At 35.7% G+C, this 21763-nt stretch overlaps 1 protein-coding gene and 3 non-coding genes across 4 annotated transcripts in view; all 4 read left to right on the forward strand.

Annotated features, from left to right (window-relative positions):
• Positions 1-16484: 16484 nt before the first annotated feature.
• Positions 16485-21763, forward strand: part of LOC100366998 (centromere protein I-like) — an 80113-nt gene continuing 74834 nt past the window's right edge. The window contains exons 1-2 of the mRNA XM_085497399.1: positions 16485-16753; positions 17859-17914. Coding sequence (XP_085353525.1) covers positions 17868-17914 — 47 coding nt within the window. The 5' untranslated portion in view covers positions 16485-16753; positions 17859-17867. The remainder of the gene's footprint in view (positions 16754-17858; positions 17915-21763) is intronic.
• Positions 18871-18989, forward strand: LOC144360385 (5S ribosomal RNA). The gene has a single exon (XR_013422238.1). It is a non-coding gene; the product is annotated as a 5S ribosomal RNA (ribosomal RNA).
• LOC146747606 (5S ribosomal RNA) lies at positions 19998-20116 on the forward strand. Its single transcript, XR_014929057.1, has one exon. It is a non-coding gene; the product is annotated as a 5S ribosomal RNA (ribosomal RNA).
• Positions 21137-21255, forward strand: LOC146747607 (5S ribosomal RNA). Its single transcript, XR_014929065.1, has one exon. It is a non-coding gene; the product is annotated as a 5S ribosomal RNA (ribosomal RNA).

The raw sequence follows: 21763 nt of genomic DNA on the forward strand, positions 1-21763 counted from the left end.
TTCATTGTATATAGTCTCAGATAACAATGTCCTTTTCTTCTGAGATATAGTTAACGATAAAATATGATCACGTGTTCTAGTTTCATTATTATAATGAATTATAATGAATGTCCATGTTTGATGGGGGGTCTGGTCACTCGTCAAGTTGACCCCATAGAAGCAAATACACTAGAAATATTGTCATGAATACAGCACTGTCGCCTTGTCCAGAATAATCAAGGGAGATTAATGGATGCAAGCATATCTCCTATTAAAGTAAATACTGTGTCTGCCTAAAACTTTCTTTGGTTGCATACAGTATTCATGACACTCTCTCCGATTAATTACATAAATCGTCAACATAATGAGGCATGTGAATATCTGTCGATTTTTTTGGAAAAACTTATAAATAAATAATAATTGTAATTGCATATCAATAACCAAGTCCACATAAGTAGCGATGTAATTGATCAGTACGCCATGGGACACGTAGCGCTTTACAAAGGGATTGTATGGATATTATATTTCCCATCGTAACTAGAGGTGACAAATTCAAGTTAATTAATTCTGGGTGGTATAACCGATCATATGGGTCCCATGCGACGAATACAGTAACAGTACGTGTAAAATGCTAGTACATTCGTGTAACTGCTGTCTGTACTGTGTAGTATTTAGTTATAGTAGACTGCACGGGTCTTCGTAAAGCAGATAGCCAACAATCTTGCTAGGAAGTGTGAAGCAATCAACTGCGTTGATATATCTCTTTCCATAATACTCTCTCAGCGAACACCTACACTGATGCTGGAGGGATCGTGGCTTCTCGTTTAACTTGTCTATTTCCGAGCATAGGTTCAGATATTCAGCGGAACTCGACACAGAGGCATTGGGGAGTAGTTCACGTTCGACACTTTCAAACGATATGTTAAAATTCCAGTTACGAAATACGTTCACTACGAGTCCAAGTAATTTCACGGAGTTCCTCCATGATAAGACCACTTCCAACATCAATTTGTCTCTCGTATTTTTGAATATCGCCCCCTGGCTGATCATTTTAACAATCGCCGCACAGGACATATGACGACAAGGCAGGATCTGATGACCGAATGAATCTGTGTGATGCGCAGAAGTGAATTGTTGTAGAGCTCGGAATGCGTGGTAGTCATGGCAACTATTCGCGTCTTTATAGTATAGATACAAAAACACATCCAACGTAGTGTTACCACAGCAATCTACAGCATTAATATCATTGATAAGGTCAATGTAAAGATTTAACAATTCAAAATCGCTGGGAAACAAAAAGTGTTGAAGCAAGTTTTGCTTATAGCGGTTGACTGTGTTTACGTCAGCACCACTTCGAATCAGATATTTTATACACTCGAAGCTCCCGCGAATTTTTTGGGCGTAGAATAACATCGGTATGTCCATCTTCTCGCCGCACATGGCATTGACATCTGCTCCGTTATTTATCAACGTTTTTATAATATTCATGCCGTCACGTGACCGACTTTCGTGGTCAACAGCGACATGTAACGGCGTGAAGCGCTGGCCACACTTTCTAATATTAACGTCCGCGCCATACTTTACCAGTAATTTTATGATGTCGCACCGCCTTTTGACGATTTCAGCATTGGGTAGTTTATCACGAGCCGTAGAGTATAAACTATCGAATTTATTGTCCAGTGTACGCATCTCTATTACTAAGAAGAGGAGCTCGTCTTCAGTCCGAGCGCCATTTTCCAATAACAACTGAACGGCTTTCACGTTAAAAGTTCGACAGGCGCAATATAGCGGCGATGCACGATGGCTTACAGTATAGCGATAACTTTCCCTGTATACCGACTTTCCATGATTACCAAAGTCTAAACCATACTTGGCCAAGAGTTGTAGACAAGTTATCATATACTCAGGGTGTTTTGTGTTAAGAATCACAATCTTCGCCGGGGTGAACCGAATAGACCTAGCTCGAGCCATTCCATTAGAGCGCGTCGTTCCATTAGAGAGCGTTCCATTAGAGAGCGGTCACGTGACGTGTGATCACCTGACAAGTGCTGGATACACGCTCTAACGGAAAATACCGTTATGTTTAGAGAATTTACGAACCGTTACGAAAGAGTTTGCTCGTTCGAAGACCGTTTTTTGTAAAAGCGATAGCCTTGGTCGATACACTGTTCATTTACACAATCTTTCCTGGCACCATACGCACTCACACTGTTAGCAGCGGAGTGAAACGCGCCCATGTCATGCCATTAACCGATTACTGACGTCTATGTATTTCATGTCTTTGGCATGAAAGCTATAAAATATATAAAATACAATGCCTTGCTATCGTTTGAACATTTCAAATATTTAACTAGTCTAGCGTTTTTTTTTTTTTCATTCCATTGGAGACGAGTCGCTCTTCATTTCATTCCATTACAGGACGGTATGACCAAAACCACCCTCTAACGTAGCTGTATTTACTTGAATTGATATGGGAGCTATTAAATATATTTAATACAGTATATTCAAACAGTTTTGAACATTTCAATTATTTAAGTGGCCAAGCGATCGTGTCATCCCATTACAGACGAGTCGCTCTTCATTCCATTACAGGACGGTATGACCAAAACCACCCTCTAACGTAGCTGTATTTACTTGAATTGATATGGGAGCTATTAAATATATTTAATACAATATATTCAAACAGTTTTCAACATTTCAGTTATTTAATTGCCCAAGCGATCGTGTCATTCCATTACAGACGAGTCGCTCTTCATTCCATTACAGGACGGTATGACCAAAACCACCCTCTAACGTCGCTCTATTTACTTGAATTGATATGGGAGCTATTAAATATATGTAATACAATATATTCAAACAGTTTTGAACATTTTAATTATTTAATTGGCCAAGCGATCGTGTCATTCCATTACAGACGAGTCGCTCTTCATTCCATTACAGGACGGTTTGACCCAAACCACTCTTTAACCTCGCTCTATTTACTCGATTTGATATGGGAGCAATTAAATATATTTAATACAATATATTCAAACAGTTTTGAACATTTCAATTATTTAATTTGCCAAGCGATCGTGTCATTCCATTACAGACGAGTCGCTCTTCATTCCATTACAGGACGGTATGACCAAAACCACCCTCTAACGTAGCTGTATTTACTTGAATTGATATGGGAGCTATTAAATATATTTAATACAATATATTCAAACAGTTTTCAACATTTCAGTTATTTAATTGGCCAAGCGATCGTGTCATTCCATTACAGACGAGTCGCTCTTCATTCCATTACAGGACGGTATGACCAAAACCACCCTCTAACGTAGCTGTATTTACTTGAATTGATATGGGAGCTATTAAATATATTTAATACAATATATTCAAACAGTTTTCAACATTTCAGTTATTTAATTGCCCAAGCGATCGTGTCATTCCATTACAGACGAGTCGCTCTTCATTCCATTACAGGACGGTATGACCAAAACCACCCTCCAACGTAGCTGCATTTACTTGAATTGATATGGGAGCTATTAAATATATTTAATACAATATATTCAAACAGTTTTCAACATTTCAGTTATTTAATTGCCCAAGCGATCGTGTCATTCCATTACAGACGAGTCGCTCTTCATTCCATTACAGGACGGTATGACCAAAACCACCCTCTAACGTAGCTGTATTTACTTGAATTGATATGGGAGCTATTAAATATAATTATTAAAATATATTCAAACAGTTTTGAACATTTCAATTATTTAATTGGCCAAGCGATCGTGTCATTCCATTACAGACGAGTCGCTCTTCATTCCATTACAGGACGGTATCACCAAAACCACCCTCTAACATAGCTGTATTTACTTGAATTGATATGGGAGCTATTAAATATAATTATTAAAATATATTCAAACAGTTTTGAACATTTCAATTATTTAATTGGCCAAGCGATCGTGTCATTCCATTACAGACGAGTCGCTCTTCATTCCATTACAGGACGGTATGACCAAAACCACCCTCTAACGTAGCTGTATTTACTTGAATTGATATGGGAGCTATTAAATATATTTAATACAATATATTCAAACAGTTTTGAACATTTCAGTTATTTAATTGGCCAAGCGATCGTGTCATTCCATTACAGACGAGTCGCTCTTCATTCCATTACAGGACGGTATGACCCAAACCACCCTCTAACGTCGCTCTATTTACTTGAATTGATATGGGAGCTATTAAATATATTTAATACAATATATTCAAACAGTTTTCAACATTTCAGTTAGTTAAATTGGCCAAGTGATCGTGTCATTCCATTACAGACGAGTCGCTCTTCATTCCATTACAGGACGGTATGACCAAAACCACCCTCTAACGTCGCTCTATTTACTTGAATTGATATGGGAGCTATTAAATATATTTAATACAGTATATTCAAACAGTTTTGAACATTTCAATTATTTAAGTGGCCAAGCGATCGTGTCATTCCATTACAGAGGAGTCGCTCTTCATTCCATTACAGGACGGTTTGACCCAAACCACCATTTAACCTCGCTCTATTTACTCGATTTGATATGGGAGCAATTACATATATTTAATACAATATATTCAAACAGTTTTGAATGTTTCAATTATTTAATTGTCCAAGTGATCTTATCATTCCATTATAGACAAGTCTCTCCTCATTATTTAGAGCCCACTATGGCAGAAACCACTCTCTGCGTCACTGTATTTATTTTATTTTACATAGGACATGAAGAATATATGTAGTAAATTTCAATTATTTATTCGCCAAACGATTTTCATTGTTTGAAGTACGCACAAAGGCTATTGCTGATTCAGTTGCTATTCAGTTGCTAACTGAATGAATGATGTCTAAACATCATATACATAAAACTATTTCCTGATTATAGCGACGTTAAATCCATCTCATTAGGCGTTGAATTACGTCATCTTCGGTGGTCGTCTAATTTAATCAATGACATATATCGCCCGGCAGGCTAATGGTTTTTTGAGCTGGACCTGTATTTGGAGTCAATACAAAATATTTTGATGCATTTTGTTTCCTGGGACGATAGACGTGATGAATCGGTATGGTGGCATGACATCATCCTTGGGTATTTTTTTCTATTTTTTCATAAATCCGAAATGGTCATCACGATACCATAACACGGCATATCAACACCTCCAATTAATATTTGTTCGTGATTTAAAAAGCGACATTCTTGTTAAAAGGTACTAGAATGTCTCTTGGACGAATCATGTGATCATTTTAACATTCCTTATTTGCATAACTCCAAGATAACCGCCTTAGTATTATACTATTAATTTCTCCATTAGAATTGTGTTTAGTTCAAAAATTAGTCTAGTATTTGTCAGATAAGAGAAGAATCTGTATCATTGGTATGTTTAATTCCTGCGTGATTTTTATAATTTGAATGGCTATAATATACGCATATAATAACATTAAAGTGCTTGTGAAATGCCTGCTATTTTTTGGCCAAAATCATTTATTGGTGCATCAATATCAGTATTTTTTACGTTATTAAGTATAATATAAATTTCAAAGTGAAAAAATGGGTTTCAAATGTAGGTTTAAAATGTTATTTTAATGTATTTTAAAACGAGGCTCTTCATTAACTCCTCATTTGCATACTAGTACTCAAATATCCTTTTTGACATATGAATGATAACTTGCTGGTCAGCGTACATTGCCGTTAATCTATGTAAGACGCATTTCTTATTCAATTTTCTTGTCTTTGACTGAATTGCTACTCAGGTATTTGTTTCTCGAGAATGAGTGGACCATATAGACCACATATTATCGTTATAAGTTTATCGTACAGGGTTGAGTTAGATACAAAATATATCCTTTCTGACGCGCCTGGTCGCCGCGATCAACCGTGTACTGTACAATCACAGTCAATTGCATTGTGGTCGATAAAGTCGATTGAAGTGCCGACTACTATTGCCGTACAACTCTCAACGGTCGCCATGTCTATGTCGACTTGAGTTATCGCGATTGTCATAATTACGACATCACATTAAAGAATACGTAGACGCAAAATATTGACAGTCCACTTATTACGCAGATCAAATTGCAAGAAATGATCACAGAAGTGTGAAATCAACACCAATCACAAAACAATTCAGAAAATTTTAGACAGCATAATTAAAAACAATTGCGTGTGAATTCTGCGTGATTTACTGTTGACGCACCGGTTTTCGCGTCACGTCATTGCTACCTCTTACATAACACGAACTATATTAGTCTGGAAGCTACTTCTCAAAAGCCTTCTAAACACGGTTTTAACTGTACCCCACGTCAAACATTGTGGAAACAGACTTTTCTTACGCAAAATGATCTGACATTTTCAAAAATTCCTGTTTCCAGGGCGGAAAATGCCCTAAAAGTGGTGAAAATTGACATGTTGTTATGGCAACCTGAAAATATTATGAAATCCTTAAAAGATCTATATTTTCAATACATATGAAGATATAGAAGTAAAGTTGGTACCAAAATGTAGATCGTGGATTGGCCCAATTATTTATGACATCATATATGCTAATTAGCTCATTTGCAACAACACTGTCTTTTTAAAGAAAATTATATATATTGCGTGATTGGTTTTTCAGGAAGATACAGTCTTCACAACACTATTTGCCCAATTATTTATGACATCATATAAGCTAATTTGCATATTAGCTAATTTGCATATTTCTTAAATAGCATTGCAATTAAGTTAACCATGTACAAGCATTTATCTTATCGGAAATAGATAACTAGGGGTTATCGAAATCCATAGGATTGTGTGTAGTCATGAAGCTAAGATCCCACGGAAATCTCGTCTCGTACACTGCGATATTTGGAACGTATTTCAATGAGCATGCGAAAGAACCCGGGACGCTTTAACAACAATGTGATTGATACAATTTCCGCTTTGGGAGAAGTTGTTTCTTTAACTAAACAAGGTATATATTTCAGTGAAATATTCAAACCATAGATTTTGATATTTAATGTCCAACAGGATTGATAATCGCCAAATCATTCAGTTCTTTTACATGTCAAAATACGAGACAATGTTTTCATGGGATCTTGGTTTCATGACTTACAACTTACTAACACTTAATTATGTACCCTTGTCTCATTGATACTAAACATTTCATAAACAGTTGTTCCTTACGCAAAATGGTTCAGAAACATTCTATTGTCACTTTCAGCTTAGAGTGTGATCACGATTATGACATTTGCATCCCTGGTAAATAATAAAATCAAATCATGTTTGTTACCAGGGATCCAAATGCCATTCATATGATTACAGTCTAAGCTGAAAGTGATTGTAGACCATTATGCGAGGTGTGGGGAATACTAACTAAATGGTCAGTTTGGTTTTCAACTATCAAAGTAAAATCCATTTGCGAAGATTCCAGAGGATCTATTGAGGAAACAATAAACAAGAGGAGCAAAATACCAGGAGGAATTCTTGGAAAAAGCAGAAATCAAGATGCAGTTGGGAGATGGATTGAAATAACAGATGACCGCTCATAGATAACTGAAAACATCAGAAGATATGCTGGTATGTCAGATGAATGCAAGTGGCTCTACAAAGAGGCAGGACCCTCCCGGATAAAAAAAAAGATGAGAAAGATGTGAGACGTGTAGTCAAGGTCCTTGCCAGCATGTTGAATCCATTTTCTAAATCAGAGAAGTTAACTTCAATTTCAACAGGGGTAGCAGCAGAAGATAAAACAGAGAAGTTTCTACTACTCAACAGAATGGTGATCAACTTTGTAAAGAGTTTGTGAAATGTCGACTGATCAAAACTGAATCATCAGAGTCTGCTGAAGCATACATTTTTGAAACGCTATCGAAACAGAAGCTTTAAACGTAAACTTAAAGTTACGGGACGAAATTTAATCATCAAGGCAGAACATTATTTTTTCTGCAAATTGGTGTTTTTTGCAAGGTCACGAGAGCTTCACCTATTTCAGGGCAGATGCAGACAGTGATTATGACTAATGATGATTTAAAACACCTTGAAAACATTGGACATGTATTAATCTTAGAAGGTTTTGTATGATTTCCCAAAACTAGTTTTGTAAAGTAACAGAACATAAATTTGAAGTATTTGCACAATTTGCTGCAGTGCAGATGCACACTTTCTTCAGAGTTATCATTACTGTTTTCATGTAAAACCAAGACACATGATATGGTGAATAGTTTGCTATAAAGCTTGTTCATTTCGCATAATTGTGCTTAGTTCTGTATGCAAATAATTTGTATAGATAAAGATTTTATTTTTTTTAAATCTGATTGCCATGTTCATAGTTGTATTGTCTTATTTATAACATGTTATAATTATAGAAAATAAAATGATAACCTTCAGAATAATAATCAGCAAAAATAGTGTTGTGAAGACTATATGTTCCAGAAAAAACAAAACACGCAATATATACAATTTTCATTGAAAAAACAGGTTTGTTGGTAATTTCTGAATATGCAAATTACCTAGTTAGCATATATGATGTCTTAAATGATTGGGCCAATCCACGATCAACATTTTGGTACCAACCTTACATCCGTATTTTCATATGTATTGAAAATATAGATCTTTTAACGATTTCATGATATTTTCATGTAGCCATAGCTACATAGCTTTTCAGGACATTTCTGTTCTGGAAACAAACATTTTTGAAAAAGTCAGAACATCTTGCATAAGAAAAGTCTGTTTCCACAATGTTTGACGTGGGGTGCAGTTAAACTCCAAATTCTTGGCCTTAGCTTCCAGACTATATGGTCTCTTCAAAATGTTATCCAAAATCCCAAAACATTTGTCCAAGTTGTTCTTTTATAAATGGGGGCAATTGTTTCGCGTGGGGGTTTATGGTATGACGGTATAAAGAGAATGTCCATCCCAACTTTTTCTCATTGATTTTAGGGTTTTCGTATACTGATGTTACAACTTTAGATCGTTTGAAAACGCGTAAATTCGCACACCATTACGCCAAAAATATAACGTTTAAAAAAAACGCTGACCGAAAAATATATATCGTTAATATTATTGTTAAATGACGCAGTATTATAAAATTATAGTACAAGAGCATGGCTTCCTCTCATATTTTGGCGTTTGATGGAGCACTTTTAATTCGGCTAGAGTCGGAAAGCCGAAAACAGTCGACTGTTTCAGGATCGGTGGGCATGGCTACAACAAGAGAAATATCTCAAATTTACTCAGATACGAATAATCATTTTCAACCAAAAAAATCAATAATTGTCTATTTCAGTGGAACACAAACACAAAACGGTAAATGTGTGGTTTGGCATTTCACAGTCACAGGCATGTTCTTTGTATAAATCATGACTATTAGCATAAATATATAATAAGCAATCAATAACATATTATAATAACAAAATATACTGGTTCAAACAATAAAAACTAAATACATGCTAGTGCACAGCTAGCTGATCTTGTTGTAACAATCTTCTATGTGACATTCACATATAATACATGGTAGTCATTTTACTTTATACAGTCATGCATTTTTGGTACAGGATACTCTCACATGAATAGCTATATGAAATGAAATACTATATTGGAACACGCACCGCTCATCAAGTATTAGTAAGACTTAGTAATTTCATCACACATTCAACAGTGAAGTATAATATGTAGTGCCGGTGTACCATACTTAAATACATGTTTCATCACAAGAGCTTGCAAGTGAAAATGTTCTCTTTTTCAGTTGTGGTGGTAGTAGCGTTTTGTGTTGACATGCTATGTTTGCGAACTTTAACTTAACCTAACCTAAAGGACCATATATGGGCATCAGTTTTTGTGAATTAAAGATAGGTAATTTATACATATTCCGCAGTAGATTCATCGAAAATTCTTCCAATATTATACACATAGCCACAAAATTTTTATTATTGGATGTAGGTACACCCATGAAGAGATAAGTCATGAAGGAGAAGTGATCCAGTTTCATCACAAGAGCTTGCAAGTGAAAATGTTCTCTTTTTCAGTTGTGGTGGTAGTAGCGTTTTGTGTTGACATGCTATGTTTGCGAACTTTAACTTAACCTAACCTAAAGGACCATATATGGGCATCAGTTTTTGTGAATTAAAGATAGGTAATTTATACATATTCCGCAGTAGATTCATCGAAAATTCTTCCAATATTATACACATAGCCACACAATTTTTATTATTGGATGTAGGTACACCCATGAAGAGATAAGTCATGAAGGAGAAGTGATCCAGCATCAGCATATCTCAACTTCTCATGTAAAGAAATATTAAATCATTACGCTACAAGCAGTGATGAATGTAAAGCTAAATAGATGTACATTTATAATGTATCGGCAGTTGATACTTATCATCTGTACTATGTATATATCCATCTCATACTATTGAGAGCCACATCTTAATGCATAAACTGTAATTAACACCGGAAATACACAACATAGCACAATACCTAAGTGTTGTCCATGTATGCTCTTTGACATATTTGGCTGTTATTTTATAATTAAAGAAAGTTCGTCATAAAACACATTTAAGAATGCTATTTAATGTCATAACATAGCAATGTTCATGTGCTCGAACCTATCATAGCAACACACTAGGCTACACAAGCTTATAAACAGAAATATTACCTGCAACAGAATTGCAAGATCGTGTATGGGAACATGAAACACCAACACTAGATTATGCAATGCAATAGCTATTTCTTTGTTGCAAATACTATACTCGATAGTGTTACCCTTTCTCGAAGTATTCAATGCGATCCTGTATGAACGAGTCATAAAAATACAAAACTACCATGTGTTATTATTTGGATGCCACACAAGTCGCCTGTAAAAATGAGATGACAGCAATATGAGATATATGATGCAGAGAACTATACTTGATATGTAAATTACAGTGCATGTATCGTCTGATTATTAGAGATGTATCAGTAACATGAACATGTACAGGTATGATAGTAAAACAGTATATTGGTTTCATCAATGTATTTGTATTACATGCATTATTAAGGAAGAGTATTCAATTTAATTATATAATGCTGACCATTATTATAATTTAGTAACTACTGGTGCCACACAGGCATTGTAACTTCGAGTTACGGGTGACATAGATTTTTTATTTTGTTTAATGTGTTATGTTTTCCGTAACTGGAAGTTCTGTTAACAGTTAATTCGAAATTTATTAGGTGGTTGTCAAAGAAATTTTGGTCAATAAATGCCATGTGGAACTAATTAATTATTAATGTAAGTCAGTAATTTAATTACGTATATTAATAAGCAATTAGTAGTTGCTCCATATGTATCTCAAGAACCACTTAACAAGCATGAGTAAAAGTTGAAACTCTGGAACTATATATGTATGGTACAACAATTTTCCTTACTCTGTTGTATCGTAGCTTTGGTAGAATTACTAACTTCATTACTGTTGATCACTTTTCGAATTGTACATCTCTGACAGTTTAGAACGGTTTAACACAAGATTGAACACGCATGGGTTTTGGGACTCATAGTTACGCGTATTGAAAAGATGAACGTGTAATTATATTTTATTCAGAATATCTGGGAGTTATACACATAGTGGTTTTCGTTTATGACAGTTGAAGTTGCTGTCATGATTTATATTTACATGTGTTTAGTGTATATGAGTATATAGCTTTATTACCATCAACTTTTAATAATTTAGGAAACAACGATATATAATTCATTCCACCACATCAACACCGATGTATGCGGTCAAACATGGGGAAATATATTTTGCTTGAATAAGTTCCTGTAGGAAGATGTAGTTAAAGATGCATTCACACATCAAATCCAATAGCAAGCTAAATACACAAATAATGCGAATGTTATATATTAAAAGAAAAGTCTGACAACATAAGAACATACAATTTACAGTTTTTTCATATCACTGTTCATTCTCTAGATATTTAACTTTTTAATAATTTATGTAGTACACCATCTTGATTCTTCAGCAAAGTATTATGGGTAAAGTATGACATCATATTCTCTGTTGTCAGAAATTGACAAATGATTTCATCTATAACTTCGAACTTCATGCATGTACCGGCGCCAAACAAGCATATAAAAAAGTTGTCAGGACGGAAATGTAAATACCAGTATTCAGTTGTGTGTTTTTCTACCAAATGCTCAAATGTCCTTATATTGTATACAATTTATCAATGTGAATAGATTATACGGGTGATATATAACCTGTTGGCAACAAAAAGGAACAAAACAATGTCATTCTACTTTTAATGATTAAAATAATGATTGTTATTGTTTTCACGTTTTTGGCAATATCTTCACTTTATGTTTATTTGTAACATTCTAATTTCCATTACTACAATTATACACGTGAGTAATATGCACACTGACAATTTGAACAAATTCGCTTCAGTATTTTTCACATTATAAATTAATACATTTTCTCAATTTTTTAAAACAGTGGATATGATGTCACACTTTACCCACAGTTTTTTGCTGGAGAATCAATATGACGGACTACATAATAGTGACGAAAAGTTGAATATATAGAGAATGAAAAGTGATATAAAAAACTGTAACTTGCTTGCTACAGTTGAAGAGGTCTTTCTTTAGGGAGCATTATATTGTTTGGCTTGACTTCAAAGTACATATCATGCACAAATCATATCTACTATAAAACTGGCCCTCTAAGTAAATAAAGCCAACTAAGAGTAATTTAAGAGTGCTGCGTTAAGTCACATTTGAAGTAAATTTCTCGCTACCTAACCACTATATAATAACATGCTACATAGTTATCTACTAAATGTGTCTAAAGAGCCGCCATCTTATAACATTCCAACATTGTAAACTATTCTAACAAAAAAACAAAAAAAACTATTCTAACATGCATTTTTCATCAATATTTGATGCCCTTTCTTAGAAAAGTTCGGTGACCCTATATTTTTATTTCAGAATCTTTACCATTACAGTAACCCAATCCCTCTAGCTGGATTTCTGAGTATTTTTAGTGGTAGCAAACTACCCTAAGTAGGCATTCACTTTTTACACCCTCCGGAAATCAGTTATCTAGCGTGTTTAGAGTGTGTTATGATCCTCGCTTTGGACTCAATTCCGGCGTGCGCAGGTGACGACCCCCGCTTTAACTAACTTTGAATTAAAGGAAATATTACTATGACGTTGTGTGTTTCATGACTTCATTAAATAACATGTTTTTTATCTGATAAATAGGCATGTTTACTTCAAGCATTAACAATGTGTTTACCATATTCTGTTTATACTTATCAATTTAAATCGATGGTTTGTGGAATAACTATAGGTAACGGGATGAGCACATAATACGTGAATATGGCTAATCAAATTATTGAAATGTTGGAAACTGTTTGAATACATTATATTAAATATATATTATAGCTCACATTTCAAATCAATAGGATGACGTTATGGGTGGTTTTGGTCATACCGTCCTGTAATGGAATGAAGAGCGACTCGTCTGTAATGGAATGACACGATCGCTTGGCAAATTAAATAATTGAAATGTTCAAAACTGTTTGAATATATTGTATTAAATATATTTAATTGCTCCCATATCAAATCGAGTAAATAGAGCGAGGTTAAAGGGTGGTTTGGGTCAAACCGTTCTGTAATGGAATGAAGAGCGACTCGTCTGTAATGGAATGACACGATCGCTTGGCCAATCAAATAATTGAAATGTTCAAAACTGTTTGAATATATTGTATTAAATATATTTAATAGCTCCCATATCAATTTAAGTAAATAGAGCGACGTTAGAGGGTGGTTTTGGTCATACCGTCCTGTAATGGAACGAAGAGCGACTCGTCTGTAATGGAATGACACGATCGCTTGGCCAATTACATATTGAAATGTTCAAAACTGTTTGAATATATTTTAATAATTATATTTAATAGCTCCCATGTCAATTCAAGTAAATAGAGCGACGTTAGAGGGTGGTTTTGGTCATACCGTCCTGTAATGGAATGAAGAGCGACTCGTCTGTAATGGAATGACACGATCGCTTGGCCAATTAAATATTGAAATGTTCAAAACTGTTTGAATATATTTTAATAATTATATTTAATAGCTCCCATGTCAATTCAAGTAAATAGAGCGACGTTAGAGGGTGGTTTTGGTCATACCGTCCTGTAATGGAATGAAGAGCGACTCGTCTGTAATGGAATGACACGATCGTTTGGCAAATTAAATAATTGAAATGTTCAAAACTGTTTGAATATATTGTATTAAATATATTTAATTGCTCCCATATCAAATCGAGTAAATAGAGCGAGGTTAAAGGGTGGTTTGGGTCAAACCGTCCTGTAATGGAATGAAGAGCGACTCGTCTGTAATGGAATGACACGATCGCTTGGCCAATCAAATAATTGAAATGTTCAAAACTGTTTGAATATATTGTATTAAATATATTTAATAGCTCCCATATCAATTCAAGTAAATAGAGCGACGTTAGAGGGTGGTTTTGGTCATACCGTCCTGTAATGGAATGAAGAGCGACTCGTCTGTAATGGAATGACACGATCGCTTGGGCAATTAAATAACTGAAATGTTGAAAACTGTTTGAATATATTGTATTAAATATATTTAATAGCTCCCGTATCAATTCAAGTAAATACAGCTACGTTAGAGGGTGGTTTTGATCATACCGTCCTGTAATGGAATGAAGAGCGACTCGTCTGTAATGGAATGACACGATCGCTTGGCCAATTAAATAACTGAAATGTTCAAAACTGTTTGAATATATTTCAATAATTATATTTAATAGCTCCCATGTCAATTCAAGTAAATAGAGCGACGTTAGAGGGTGGTTTTGGTCATACCGTCCTGTAATGGAATGAAGAGCGACTCGTCTGTAATGGAATGACACGATCGCTTGGGCAATTAAATAACTGAAATGTTGAAAACTGTTTGAATATATTGTATTAAATATATTTAATAGCTCCCGTATCAATTCAAGTAAATACAGCTACGTTAGAGGGTGGTTTTGGTCATACCGTCCTGTAATGGAATGAAGAGCGACTCGTCTGTAATGGAATGACACGATCGCTTGGCCAATTAAATAACTGAAATGTTGAAAACTGTTTGAATATATTGTATTAAATATATTTAATAGCTCCCATATCAATTCAAGTAAATACAGCTACGTTAGAGGGTGGTTTTGGTCATACCGTCCTGTAATGGAATGAAGAGCGACTCGTCTGTAATGGAATGACACGATCGCTTGGCCAATTAAATAACTGAAATGTTCAAAACTGTTTGAATATATTGTATTAAATATATTTAATAGCTCCCATATCAATTCAAGTAAATAGAGCGACGTTAGAGGGTGGTTTGGGTCATACCGTCCTGTAATGGAACGAAGAGCGACTCGTCTGTAATGGAATGACACGATCGCTTGGCCAATTAAATAATTAAAATGTTCAAAACTGTTTGAATATATTGTATTAAATATATTTAATAGCTCCCATGTCAATTCAAGTAAATAGAGCGACGTTAGAAGGTGGTTTGGGTCATACCGTCCTGTAATGGAATGAAGAGCGACTCGTCTGTAATGGAATGACACGATCGCTTGGCCACTTAAATAATTGAAATGTTCAAAACTGTTTGAATATATTGTATTAAATATATTTAATAGCTCCCATATCAATTCAAGTAAATACAGCTACGTTAGAGGGTGGTTTTGGTCATACCGTCCTGTAATGGAATGAAGAGCGACTCGTCTGTAATGGAATGACACGATCGCTTGGGCAATTAAATAACTGAAATGTTCAAAACTGTTTGAATATATTGTATTAAATATATTTAATAGCTCCCATATCAATTCAAGTAAATAGAGCGACGTTAGAGGGTGGTTTGGGTCATACCGTCCTGTAATGAAATGAAGAGCGACTCGTCTCCAATGGAATGAAAAAAAAACAAACGCTAGACTAATTAAATATTTGAAATGTTCAAACGATAGCAAGGCATTGTATTTTATATATTTTATAGCTTTCATGCCAAAGACATGAAATACATAGACGTCAGTAATCGGTTAATGGCATGACATGGGCGCGTTTCACTCCGCCGCTAACAGTGTGAGTGCGTATGGTGCCAGGAAAGATTGTGTAAATGAACAGTGTATCGACCAAGGCTGTCGCTTTTACAAAAACGGTCTTCGAACGAGCAAACTCTTTCGTAACGGTTCGTAAATTCGCTAAACCTCACGGTATTTTCCGTTAGAGCGTGTATCCAGCACTTGTCAGGTGATCACACGTCACGTGACCGCTCTCTAATGGAACGCTCTCTAATGGAACGGACGCGCTCTAATGGAATGGCTCGAGCTAGGTCTCTCTCGGGTGAACGGTGCCAGTTGTCGTGGCGACAGAAAACGTCTGTTCAGTCTTGCACGACATCTCACCCTATCGTTTTGCTGACTGCCAAATAACAGGTTTTTCAGATCATCGGTCACGTCGTTGAACTCCACGTCAGTTGGGAATCCTGCTTCGAGTAAATACTCGAGATCTTTGTAGTTGTTATTTGCAAGTACATTCTGATATACTATTTCAAGGGTCGAACGTTTCTCCACTGTAAGATGTTGTAATATGCCTTCTCTACCATGCTCGGCAACCAATACGCGAAACCACCGGAGATGGGATGACAGCTGGCCCATTTAAAAATTGCTATTCTAAAACGGCATATTTCTTAAGACGATATCCGCATCACGTGACCCAAAAAAAGGCCTGGGTCACGCGCGTGATGGCGCTATACCAAGGTCAGTAGACAAGGTCAGAAAGCTCAGACACTTTCACACATTATACGATATACCACAGTCCCTCTATAGAAGGACAAATATCATTATATTGAGACTATATGACATGACAAACAAAAAGGAGACATGGTCCAGCTTCAGTGTTGGAATTTGCTCTACAAATGCCATGAAGTACTAGTACGAAGCACCCGTATATACAATGTTACAGTAGTATTATTATTTTGCAGACTGAGTGAGTAGGTGGACTAATCAAGAATAATTTTATAGACTTATACACGGCGTCATCCGTTTATCACACCCCTCAAACAATGGTAGAATTTGATTTGCCAAATTTTCCGCTTGTAAATCTTATTATTGCTGATGACGTCATCAACGGGTGTAAATATTTGAACTAGATATTGATATTTTAGATGACAATTTAAATTTTCTAGTGGTCTACAAACGCTTAGAGTGAACGAAAAAGTAGCAATATTGATACCAAGTTACTATTACAAACTGTTACATTTGAACTAGTATCAATATTGCTACAAACAGTGAACTTTATTGCAATACTGCTGGTTGGGATATGTTTCGCTCACGGCAAAAAGATTAATTTCATATAAAAAAAAACTATTCCAATAACAATTCATTCATAGAAGTTCGGAATCTGTCGAGTAACTAACACCTACAAATTAAATCAATTGGAACAGGGAAGTGTCACGTACTCGTTGTTATATGTTATATATATATATATATACATACGTGGACAGAGAAATTAAGACACGGCTACTACATGAGTAAAGTTGACTCTACAGTACTTTACGAAACAGTACTGTAGAGTCAACGTTACTCATGTAGTAGTCGTGTCTTAATTTCTCTGTCCACGTATGTAAATCAGCTCTACAAACTCATCGTTTAGTATCGAGTACTCTCAGCTGGAATAATCGACGATATATATATATATATATATATATGACGATATATATATATATATATATATATATTATATTATATTATATTATATTATATTATATTATATTATATTATATTATATTATATTATATTATGTTATATTATATTATATTATATTATATTATATTATATTATATTATATTATATTATATTATAGGAAAATGGGATGATTGTACTTATCCACAATTGCGGTGCCAGCCTGAGACGATCAAGGTAACTATCGAGCAATATCTTTTTAAATGTACCTTTTCTTAGGTGGGTGCTTTTTGGAATGAAACCTGAATGTTTATATTCCACAGTTTATATTCCACATGTCTTTGGTGTCTTCTTCCCAAATGGGAAGTATTAATGTAAACATGTATTATTGAGTATTTATACGAATATAAAATCGTGTGTCAAAAGAATATTTGGGAATAATATATGTGACATTGATGTTCGACATGGGAATATGTTTGGTCTCATTTTTATATTGTTTCCTCAAAAACGACTTTTTTAGCCACCGTGGTATTCAATTGTCCTTAGACGCAATTGATTTTTGTATATTTTTTATCACCAGATGTAATTATTGGGTTCCAAAACAACCCATTAAGCTAGTAGAATTGTATTGTGATTGTTTAAAAATTTCTCTAAACTAAGACAAATAACAATGTCTTTAAAGTAGCAGATCTTATTTATAACAAATAGAATTACATTTACCTTCTAATAATTCAATCAAAATTCGACTATGGCTGCAAAAAAGCACATTTTTTTTCCGCTTCTCTTTGTTTTTTAACCGAACCGAGACAGCACGATGTTATATAGACACTTAACAACCTTTGGATGATGCCTACGGCCATACCACGTAGAATGCACCGGTTCTCGTCCGATCACCGAAGTTAAGAGTCGTTGATTTCTCCATGTTTTGCATATGTGGCACGTGTGACTTTTAGCATCGAATCTGGGTTGAAAAGAGTCGGAATTATGTGGTCTATTGGAAATCGACTTGCAACTTGCGGCATGTGGCCGGATTGAGTCTAAAACAAAAACTCGAGTGTGCACCACGATGATGATTGTCGGAAAGCACTTATCGACTCAAAATGTAGAGATGGCCAAAATACAAATAGTGGATAAAACAAAATGAACTGAACCAAGACACCACGATGTTATATAGACACTTAAAAACCTTTGATGCCTACGGCCATACCACGTAGAATGCACCGGTTCTCGTCCGATCACCGAAGTTAAGCTGCGTCGGGCGTGGTTAGTACTTGCATGGGAGACCGGCTGGGAATACCACGTGCAGTGGGCTTTTTCTTTGTTTTTTTCTCAAAATGATACATCGTATTTACATTAAAATCCGATGTTTTGCCTGTATAAGACTTTGACGCTATTATTCACGCACTTTTTTGGCGACCAAAATGACATCTAAGCCATGAAATGAATGACCGAAAGAGGGCGCACCACATTGGAGCCCACGAGTCACTTCAAGAATGAATAATAGCTGATGCATGATTATCTGACAGAAATATACACTGTAAAGGTAAAATATATTCTCTGGGCTCACATTTTAGCGGTTTTGACGTTTCGCAGGTCTTAATTTCACTGAGATGTGAAAGAAACAGTGCGCTTGCATGCTATATGTTTAACGTTGTTTATTCACTGGTTTTTAATTTAGCGACTTTAGCTGGCTGTCATCGTCGAAAATAAAAAGCCAGCGACTCGTTGAACTCAGCCCTGTCAGGTAAACGAACCTCATACACGTTAAACCAACAAGGCAGTCACGGAAAATAAACTAGCTTTAATAATTTGTTATCTTTAATATCTTAAATTATCAACAACCCACATTCATCTATAACTCGGCGTCACGTGCAAATAATGTACATGACATAGCTATAATAGATGTGTAGGTTTTTATCCCGTTGTGTAAAATTTTCGAATCGTTAATTTCTCCATGTTTTGCATATGTGGCACGTGTCCTTCCGCGGGTGAAACACACAGTGACTAATAATGGACTGTATTCCGAGTAGTGTGGGAACTCTGAGTGCAAAGCGATAATTTTTGTTGGACTTTTAGCATCGAATCTGGGTCGAAAAGAGTCGGAATTATGTGGTCGATTGGAAATCGACTTGCAACTTGCGGCACGTGGCCGGATTGAGTCTAAAACAAAAACTCGAGTGTGCACCACGATGATGCTTGTCGGAAAGCACTTATCGACTCAAAATGTGGAGATGGCCAACATAAAAATAGTGGATAAAACAAAATGAACTGAACCAAGACACCACGATGTTATATAGACACTTACAAACCATTGAATGATGCCTACGGCCATACCACGTAGAATGCACCGGTTCTCGTCCGATCACCGAAGTTAAGCTGCGTCGGGCGTGGTTAGTACTTGCATGGGAGACCGGCTGGGAATACCACGTGCCGTAGGCTTTTTCTTTGTCGTTTTTCTTTGTTTTTTCTCAAAATTATACATCGTATTTACATTCAAATGCGATGTTTTGCCTGTATAAGACTTTGACGCTATTATTCACGCACTTTTTTGGCGACCAAAATGACATCTAAGCCATGAAATGAATGACCGAAAGAGGGCGCACCACATTGGAGCTCACGAGTCACTTCAAGAATGAATAATAGCTGATGCATGATTATCTGACAGAAATATACACTGTAAAGGTAAAATATATTCTCTGGGCTCACATTTTAGCGGTTTTGACGTTTCGCAGGTCTTAATTTCACTGTGATGTGAAAGAAACAGTGCGCTTGCATGCTATATGTTTAACGTTGTTTATTCACTGGTTTTTAATTTAGCGACTTTAGCTGGCTGTCATCGTCGAAAATAAAAAGCCAGCGACTCGTTGAACTCAGCCCTGTCAGGTAAACGAACCTCATACACGTTAAACCAACAAGGCAGTCACGGAAAATAAACTAGCTTTAATAATTTGTTATCTTTAATATCTTAAATTATCAACAACCCACATTCATCTATAACTCGGCGTCACGTGCAAATAATGTACATGACATAGCTATAATAGATGTGTAGGTTTTTATCCCGTTGTGTAAAATTTTCGAATCGTTAATTTCTCCATGTTTTGCATATGTGGCACGTGTCCTTCCGCGGGTAAAACACACAGTGACTAATAATGGACTGTATTCCGAGTAGTGTGGGAACTCTGAGTGCAAAGCGATAATTTTTGTTGGACTTTTAGCATCGAATCTGGGTCGAAAAGAGTCGGAATTATGTGGTCGATTGGAAATCGACTTGCAACTTGCGGCACGTGGCCGGATTGAGTCTAAAACAAAAACTCGAGTGTGCACCACGATGATGCTTGTCGGAAAGCACTTATCGACTCAAAATGTGGAGATGGCCAACATAAAAATAGTGGATAAAACAAAATGAACTGAACCAAGACACCACGATGTTATATAGACACTTAAAAACCTTTGAATGATGCCTACGGCCATACCACGTAGAATGCACCGGTTCTCGTCCGATCACCGAAGTTAAGCTGCGTCGGGCGTGGTTAGTACTTGCATGGGAGACCGGCTGGGAATACCACGTGCCGTAGGCTTTTTCTTTGTTTTTTCTCAAAATTATACATCGTATTTACATTCAAATCCGATGTTTTGCCTGTATAAGACTTTGACGCTATTATTCACGCACTTTTTTGGCGACCAAAATGACATCTAAGCCATGAAATGAATGACCGAAAGAGGGCGCACCACATTGGAGCCCACGAGTCACTTCAAGAATGAATAATAGCTGATGCATGATTATCTGACAGAAATATACACTGTAAAGGTAAAATATATTCTCTGGGCTCACATTTTAGCGGTTTTGACGTTTCGCAGGTCTTAATTTCACTGAGATGTGAAAGAAACAGTGCGCTTGCATGCTATATGTTTAACGTTGTTTATTCACTGGTTTTTAATTTAAGACTTTAGCTGGCTGTCATCGTCGAAAATAAAAAGCCAGCGACTCGTTGAACTCAGCCCTGTCAGGTAAACGAACCTCATACACGTTAAACCAACAAGGCAGTCACGGAAAATAAACTAGCTTTAATAATTTGTTATCTTTAA

Source organism: Saccoglossus kowalevskii, chromosome 3 (genome assembly GCF_978046115.1).
Source record: "Saccoglossus kowalevskii chromosome 3, keSacKowa6.1, whole genome shotgun sequence".
Taxonomy (NCBI): domain Eukaryota; kingdom Metazoa; phylum Hemichordata; class Enteropneusta; family Harrimaniidae; genus Saccoglossus; species Saccoglossus kowalevskii.